General features: G+C 43.9%; 1 protein-coding gene across 1 annotated transcript; it reads right to left on the reverse strand.

Moving 5' to 3' along the window:
• Positions 1-2245: 2245 nt before the first annotated feature.
• On the reverse strand, positions 2246-8190 carry LOC102821776 (HLA class II histocompatibility antigen, DM beta chain-like). The gene is made up of 6 exons (XM_006860548.1): positions 8136-8190; positions 6941-7222; positions 5003-5287; positions 2847-2963; positions 2652-2687; positions 2246-2262 (listed from the first exon to the last, which is right to left on the reverse strand). Exons 1-6 carry the CDS (start codon positions 8188-8190, stop codon positions 2246-2248), a joined length of 792 nt encoding a protein of 263 aa, XP_006860610.1.
• Positions 8191-8806: the final 616 nt, after the last annotated feature.

The raw sequence follows: 8806 nt of genomic DNA on the forward strand, positions 1-8806 counted from the left end.
CAGCCACTCCTTGGAAACCCTATACAGGGCATTATGAGTCGGAACTGACTCGAAGGCACTAAACAACAACAACAGACACCTTTATTTCAAGAAACCTCTCTCTGGGTGAATGAACTAAAACCTCCTACCTTTCAGCAGCCAAGCACATTAACCATTTACATGGCTTTCAGACCCCCGTGTGTGAAAATGAAAACAAAAATCATTGTTGTTGAGTGGATGGGTTAGAAGAGAATGCTTAACCACTGGCACCACCAGAGTTCCTTCCACCCCATATGTACCCAACTAATTCTAAAAATAAGGAGCCCTGGTAGCATGGCGGATTACAAGCCGGGCTGCTAACCGTAAGGTCAGCAGTTAGAATCCACCAGCCACACCGCGAAAGAAAGAGGAAGCTTTCTATTGCCATAAAGATTTACACTTCGAAAACTCTATACAGGGTCTCTGTGAGTAGGAACCTACTCCATGGCACACAATTAACACCAACGATTTCCAAAACTAATTCCTCTGCTCAACCTTCTGTGTCCAGCAGATGTCGCCCTTCACGGGAAAACAACAGCATCAGATGGCGTCTCCACTGTACAAAATCTATCCCTCCACATACTAGACTCTTGGTGTGGTAGTGTAGGATAAGCACTGGGCTGCGAACCATAAAGTCAGCGGTTCAAAGCCACAAGCTGCTCCTCTACAATGTCGCTATCAGTTGGAATTGACTCAACAAGTAATGTTATGTTTCCAGGAAGCAGCTGGTGAGCTTGAACCGCCCACAGGGCCATACCAGGGCTCCTTAAAAAACTACTTGTGATGGTGTGCCATGGAGTCAGTTCTGTATAGGGTTTCCAAGACTGTAAATCTTATGGGAGCCTCATTTTTCTCTCACGAAACTGCTGGTAGTTAGAAGCCGGACTCTTAACCACAGCTACTAGGTGTGACTAAAGTGTTGAGGGATTTGATGAGTGGTCCTGAGGAGATGTGTGCTTACCAACAAGAGGGGCCACAGAAAAAAGTAATCTACATACTTGTAGTTCACCAGGCAAACACTCCATTGTGAATTGACTCTTTGGCCTTGGGCAAGTTGCTTAACCTGTCTGACCCTTAGTTTTCTTATCTGTGATAGGAAGACTGTTTGTTCTTTTGGGGATATTCTGAGCAATACAAACACAAAAGAAGATGCAAATATAAATTACTTTAACCCAGTACCTAGAACAGAAGACTCAAGCTCTGTTTGTTCCCTTTCCCACTCTGGGTATGAAATAACTACCTAGAATTCAAATTAGGCTCTGCCCCCTGAATCTTGACCATTTGAGGGTCTGCCATAGGGTTGTGATGAGGATCAAATGAAATAGTTGGTCCCGCATAATGCCTGACCCTGAAAGTTCAATAACTGATAATATCTGATGTCACCAATATGGGCTTGCTATGTGCCAGGCAATGTTCTACCAATTTATAAGTAGTTACTCAATTAATTTTCATTAAAACTCATTAAATATTCATCACAGAGTAAACTATAATGGAGTGCAAAGTAAATAGGAAGCGGAGTCCCCGTGTGGTGCTGTGGATTAATGTGCTGGACTGCAAAGTTGGTTTGAACAGCAAGGTCTGTGGTTCAAGCTCACCAGCCGCTCCTCAGAAAACCCTATACAGGGTCATTATGAGTCAGAACCGACTTGACAGCACTTAACAACACCAGAGTAAATTGCTAATCCCCTCCCTCTCCCTCACTCTGTGATTCCATCCAACCAGTTTAATTTCTTATTCTGTGTTATAAACCAGGAAACCCTATACAGGGTCACTATGGGTCGGAACTGACTCAACGGCACTTAATAACAACAAAATTATAAACCAGAAAGCCGTGCCAAATTCTGTGTGAGGAAATGAGTCTCTGATTCATCCACTCAAGCAGGAGAGAATCATCCCAGCCTCTATGCCCATATTCCTTCCCCCAAGACTCTAAGAAAAAGACACGGATAAACAATATTCCCATTCGAATTTATTTCTCAGAGATGGTCACCAGCCAGTTAATATCTTCTGTGGCACAATGGGACCCTTAAAGAGGCCCTCTAACCTCCCTCCCCAGATTATAGTCATCCTAGGAATATAACCTTGGGCAATAATTTGTCTCTAGACTATTCCCAGAAATGAGGTCCCCATGTTGCAAAGGTCTACATGGAGAGGGAAGCCATAAGATCTAAGAGGGGACTGAGGAAGTATCTCCTCACTTGAAGCAGAAGTTGAGAGATTTTTGCCTCTAGGAAATGTGCCGACCTGCAGAAGAAATTAAGAGATAATAAGGCTTAAACCCAACCTGACCTCATTGCTTATCTCTGTAGCCACCCAGTACCAGAGCCCCGTAAAACAGTGACGTTAAAGTTCTATGTCACCAAGGATTAATACAAGGACCCACCTTCTGTCCCCACCCCATAGATACTCAATTGGGTAGAATTGCAGAGAGCAAGCTTTCCTCTCTCTTGCTACTCCTACTACCAACAATGACAATTTAAACCCTGCTCTCACCTAGATGCTGAAGGCAGTTTATCTCTATTGTAAATGCCACTAGTGGAACCCAACACTGACTCCTAATCATCACCTGCCCCACCACTACCACCACCATTGCCAAAGGCCTAGAAGGCAAACAGACCAACAAGAGAAGTTACCTTCTGGATAATTGGACCCAGGGAGGGGAGTATAACCTAAGAGAGAAAATACTTGATTAGAGGAGGGTCTTTGTGGATTCATGTATTTGGCATTATTCACAGAGAATGGGATAGGAATGGAAGAATCATCACAAACAGAAAGTAAACAGAAATTGGGAGCGACAGTATTGGTAGAGATTCAGGGGAATCACTCACTAGAGAAGCCAGCTCTCTGCCAACGGATCAAACCAAAAAAGAAGATGATGAGGCCCAGGCCCAGCGTCACTGTAGACACAGAAACCTTCACCATCTGCACTGGAGACAGCCCAGGTGCTGCAAAAATAGAATCTCACTGGAACGAGAGGTCAAAAGTCCTTTATCCCAACCCCAACGGTCTAAATCACACCAATGCACTTCCAAGGAAATAGCCTTTATGCAAATCCCCCATCCTGTGAACCCCTATTCCTAGAGGAATCCAGGAAACTCATCTATCTCCTAGAGTTAGCACCCCAACTTCAAGTTCATTCCTAGTGCCCTGGAGTATTTTAAGGCATTCCCTTTCTTTCTTTTACTGTAAGATCATGTTTTCACCAGAGAATAAGGGGTTCTTCTCTCCCCTTGCTATTTCCCTGATGATGTCAATGTTTACAGCCTTACTTGTTCCATCTGAGCTGTTTCCTATTAAAATGTCTTTCTACCCTTCCTGACCTCCAAAAGTTCCATTCTATGATTTATCCTAGTACTTCTGGGTCTCCCATTTGTCCACATCCAGATTTTTCCATGGGTCCTTTCAGAGCCTCTCTATTCCATTCCAAATTCCAACTTGGAGTTGGAGTTTGTTCTACACTGAATCTTGTCCTTGCAGGATTCCTTTCCCCTAAGCATTCCACCACCAAAGGAAAATCCTGTGCACCCTATAAAGGAGACTTGTCCCAAGAGAGATTGGGTGAAAACATGGGTTCCACTTTCTGTTTCTCATGTCCTTCCCAGCTGCCTAGCAAGATACAACATTCCCTACAAAGAGATAGCCCGTAGCCTGTCTGGAATCCTGATCCCTAACTCTTTATAGGCATCCTCCCTCTTTCTCATCTTTTCCTCTTTTTTTCCCCAAGAATCCCCAGATCTATGGGCAATTTCTTTCATTACCTTTATTGCCAACCCTAGGGTTCAAACAATGATAATTGATTCCTTGGGTATTAGTCCTCAAGCATGCTCACCAAAGTATCTCCTGTTGTTATTAGGTGTTGTCAAGTTGGTTCAGGCTCCTAGCAATCTGTATAGGGTTTCTGAGGCTGTGTATCTGTAGCCTGTCCTCTTGTTTTGGAGTCCTGGTGTGGTGCTACAGGGTAATGCACTGGACTTCAAGGCACTTAACTACAACAATAAATCTTCACAAGAGTAGAAAGCCCCATCTTTGTCTTGCAGAGCAGCTGGTGGATTTGAACTGCCAACCTTGTAGTTTGCAGTCCAGTGCTTACCCTACAACACCACCAGCACTCTATAAGTGTATACTGTTGTTGTTAAGTGCCATAGAGTTGGTTCTGACTCAAAGCTACCCTGTATAAGGTTTTCAAGGAGTGGCTGGTGAGTTTGAACCACCGACCTTGCTTTTTTTCTCTCCCAATATCTCTAGCAGAACAGGCCAAATGCAGTCCTGCCCCCATGTCAAGAGAAATTTTCCTTCTTTTTTGCCCCATTCCTGATCTGACAACAGATTAGTTGAAATCTGGAGAGCCTAGAATATTATATCACAATTATTGGTTCTTAAAATATGTTGTTATTGTTAAGTACCATCAAGTCGGTTCTAACCCATAACAACTCCATATAGGGTTTCCAAGGAGCAGCTGCTAAGCTTGAAGTGCCAACCTTGCAGTCCAGTGCACTAACCCACAGTGTAGTTACCAGATCTGTAGCCTCTTTTCAATACAAACATGTTCTCCTCCTATCTCCACACATGCACACAACATTAATTACACATACCAACAATACCACCAAGAATAATAAGGAACTCTGTTCCTTCATCTCACTGTCCCAACTCTGGTCATAAATCCTGCTTAAGTTCCTCTAGACTCACTTGCATTCTAGCATCTCCCTGTCTACTGTTTTCCATGTACCTATGTGGCATTGTGGGTTAATACACCAGACTGCAAAGCCTTTTGAACAGCAAGGTCAGCGGTTCAAGTTCACCAGCTGCTCCTCAGAAACCCTACACAGGGTTACTATGGGTCAGAATCGACTGGTTGGCACTTAATAACTACAACAACATCCACATTTTACTGCCTCTGCCATAATATTGAAGTTCCTTTTTCTGTCACCAACATCCAGTATATCTTTGCTTTAACCCTAACTCGTCCTGACTGCCATAAACTTACTCCAGTTCTCGAGGATGGGCAGAGCAACTCCAATGTGCTCTACTACACAGGTATAGGTGTCCCCCCAAGAGGGGGTTAAAGCTAAATAGGAGACCGTCTGGTACGTCCAGTCTCCATTGGGCTGGGCAGTCTTCTGGGCATCGTTGTGAGGGAGAACGGGCTCCCCATTCTTCCTCCATGTGATGATCACATCAGCTGGATAGAAGCCCCACACGTAACAGGCCAGCATCACTGGCTTCCTGGTGTTAAAAGGCGTGACGGGGCCTACTTTCACAGACGGTGGCCCTGTATAGGGGAAGAAACATGAGCATGAAGAAGGGTGACATCCTGAATCTTTCTCCAGCCCGCTTATCTTTCTTACTTCAGTTTCTCATTGATCTAGGCTAACCTCCTCACCCTGTATCACCACACATCCCTTTGAAAGCGAGAAGTAAGTATTCCTGCTTTGCTATTTCTCTTCTCCCACTGACCCTTCCTTTCTTTCTTCCTCCAAAATTATGTTTGATCACATGAGTAGAAGCCAGGTCTGAGCTTCAAGCTATCAGAGAAAAGTACATAAGCTAAGGGAAGCCCACAGTTGTAAATTTGGGGTTCTAAAGGTAGGAAGAATTTTGCCCCCACAATATTGCATAAGAAATTAATTTACTTAAATAAAGCTCTTCTCCTGAAATAAACAAGCCAAACTCAGGATTGTGTTGTTGTTGCTGTGTGCCAACTCATAGCAACCCTGCATAGGGCTTCCTATATGATATTCAGAGAGGAGCTGATGGGTTTGAACTGCCAACCTTGCCAGTACCAGTCCAGTGCTTATCCTATAAGACCACACCAGGACTCAAGTCAGGACTAGCTATATTTGATGGAAGCTAGGGAGAGTCCATGGGAGATGCAAATGGCTAAATGCTAAACTTTTAGCACTTGACTGCTAACCAAAAGGTTAATGGGTCAAACCTGCCCGGAGGTGTCTCGGAAGAGAGTCCTTGTGTTCTGCTTCCAAAAGGTCAGAGCCTTGAAAACCTTTTGGAGCAGTCTGCTCTATACACATGGGGTTACCGTAAGTCAGAATCGACTCCATGGCAACTAACATTGTCATAACCAACCAGGATGTTGATACTGCCTTCTTCCACTATTTTATTCTCCTAAGTGACCCTCCTGTCTGCCTCTACCTTGGTGCTTTTCAAATAAAAATACCCTAAATTGTGTTTAAGTGCAGACTCTGTAGGCTGCATCCCCAGATATTTTCATTCAGTGAATTTGGAGTGGTACCAGGGACTTGTATTTTTAACAAGAAGCCTCTCCCAGGCAATTCGGAAAAAGATGGTTTGGAAACCACGTCTTAAGACACACTACTCTATCCTAGGGAGGGAGATGTTCAAAGTTTCTCTTATGAACCTCAAATCTTTCTCAATGCAAGGAATCAGAGAAGAGAGAGAATGTCAGAATCCTCTGGGGAATCTTTCCAAATATTTTCATACCTAGTCCTGGTGTGGCGCTGTAGGATGAGCACTGGACTGCAAGGTCAGTTTGAACCTCAAGGTTGGCAGTTCAAATTCACCAACCGCTCCTCGGAAACCCTATAGAGGGTCACTATGAGTGTAACCAAATCAACGGCAGGTAACAACAACAACAGACCCACCCATACCTAGGACATCTGAAAACTTGGGGGAAAGTTAATCTCGTCAATCTGATACATCCCTGCTTAGACTTGAATCTGCATCCTGTTCTCTGTTTAGTCACCCATCAGTGTCTCCTCACTAGTTCAAACATCACCGTTCCTCCTAATGCTTTATCCTAGTCCATCACCTTGCTTCTCCATGAGGGTCAACCCACTCCTCTGTCTACATTCTAGTTCACACACTTTCCTGCTTCCTTTCTACCCAGATTTCAAAACCCTAATCTATTGAATCTCCTCCCTGGTCTCCCTCTGTGTCCCCTTCTTACGTGTCCTTTGTGTCAGTGTTCTCCAGAAGGGCTGGGTATGTGTGGCACAGTCCTGGAGCCCATTGTGCAAACGCTGGAGCAGGTTTTCATGTTGATTGAGGAATTCTGAGAGGCTTATGGCTAATTGATTTAGCACCCCAAATTCACAAGGGGTCATGTTGGCCCTTTGTGGATCCCAGCAGGACAGCACATCCTTGTTGAAGGAGACACAATACATGAAATCCTTTGGAGTCCCCTCATCATCCAAGAGACAGCTGCTTTCCACATGGGCCACAAAGCCACCTAGAGGAGCCAGAGAATGGGGCAAGGGGTCAAGGGTGGGGGATGGAGGGAAGATCAGAAGTGATCCTCCACTGAGCCTTCGTTACACTCAGCTAGTCTAGCATAAATTCCTCACTTCACATAATATCTGCTGACCATTACAAATTTGGAGTCACTCAAAGTCTCCATTTAAAGGAAGAGATCATAGAAACAGATGTATTTAGATCTAATTTCCTCTTTATTTGTGACTAAGTGTGGGGATAGGAGTGGCAGAAGATTACTTGCATGAATAAACACAATGATTTAACCAAAACACAAATCTTCAATAAGGCAGCTTCGTTTTGTGAAAAGGAATCAAAGGAGTCAGCCTCATTGTGCATAGGAAAAATGATTAAATATTCATTCCGCACATACTTATGAAGCACTCACTATGTGCCATGCACTATGCCAGGACTGGGGATGCAACAGTAAGCAAAATAGACCTGGCTTACATTCCAGCAGGGACATACAAAAGGGCTTCAAAAAGCTAACGGAAAAGTTCTATTATCTTTTCATTCCATTTTCCCAAGAATTTTTTGAAGACTCCTTGCATATTATAGATAATTATATAGTTTAATTACTATTAAAATTGCTACAAATATATAACACAAAGTGTTTTGTTGTTGTTGTTAAGTGCCATCGAGTTAGGTCCAATCCATAGTGACACTGGATAGGGTTCCCAAGGAGCGTCTGGTGAGCTTGAACTGCCAACCTTGCAGGTCAAGCCAACCTTGCAGTTCAGCATATTAACCCACAACACTACACCACCAGGACACGGTAAAGTGCTTTAGGAGTCTATAATAGGAAAACAAACTAGTCTGGGGCATCCTAATCCAGTAACAAAACTGAACCCCCGCTAGCTCCAGAACAGGAACAGGAAAGGGAGGGTCCTTACCTGCTCTGGTGCAGCCCAGGCTGAGCCCCAGCAGCAGCGGCAGGAGTGAGGTCATGCTCTCTGGAATTCACTTCCCTGGGCCAGCTCTTCCAGAGGCCTTGGGTCCTAGCCTGCACTTGAAGCCCCAGCCTGGATAGATGATATTCAGACACTGAGTTTAGTATTGCCCAGGTTTCTTGATCCCTGCTAAATAAGTGTTCGGGGGCTATGTAGCCCCTGGATACTAAATCTGTTCCTAACATATGTCATATAAGTCAGGCATCCCAAACTAAAAGTTGTCAGATTGGCTAGGTAGGTGGAGACAAATGTAGAGACAAATAGCTGAATGCCTCAGCATAGTATCATCAGTTACTAGGTAAACTTCATTCTTCCTTAGGCTTTGACAGCAAGTCTCCTGGTCTGTTAATTTTTTTTTTTTATTGCTATTGTTGAAAATACACACAACAAAATATTTACCAATTCAACATTTTTTTGTTGTTCTTGTCTAGTGCTGTCGAGCTGGTTCTAACTCATAACAATCCTATATAGGGTTTCCGAGGAGCGGCTAATGGGTTTGAACTGCCAACCTTGCTATTAACAGTCCAGTGCTCTTCCTACAGCACCACATCAGGACTCAACAATTTATATACAAACAATTCAGTGGCATTAATTACATTCTCCAAGTTGTATGT

Source organism: Chrysochloris asiatica, unplaced genomic scaffold (assembly GCF_000296735.1).
Source record: "Chrysochloris asiatica unplaced genomic scaffold, ChrAsi1.0 scaffold00038, whole genome shotgun sequence".
In the NCBI taxonomy this organism is placed as follows: Eukaryota; Metazoa; Chordata; class Mammalia; order Afrosoricida; family Chrysochloridae; genus Chrysochloris; species Chrysochloris asiatica.

Coding starts and splice junctions, on each gene's coding strand:
- LOC102821776 (XM_006860548.1), bottom strand. CDS start 8,190: ATGACCTCACTCCTGCCGCTGCTGCTGGGGCTCAGCCTGGGCTGCACC. Junction 5,288..6,940: donor AACACTGACACAAAGGACAC/GTAAGAAGGGGA, acceptor TCCCCTATACAG/GGCCACCGTCTGTGAAAGTA. Junction 2,964..5,002: donor GCCCATCCTCGAGAACTGGA/GTAAGTTTATGG, acceptor CTATTTTTGCAG/CACCTGGGCTGTCTCCAGTG.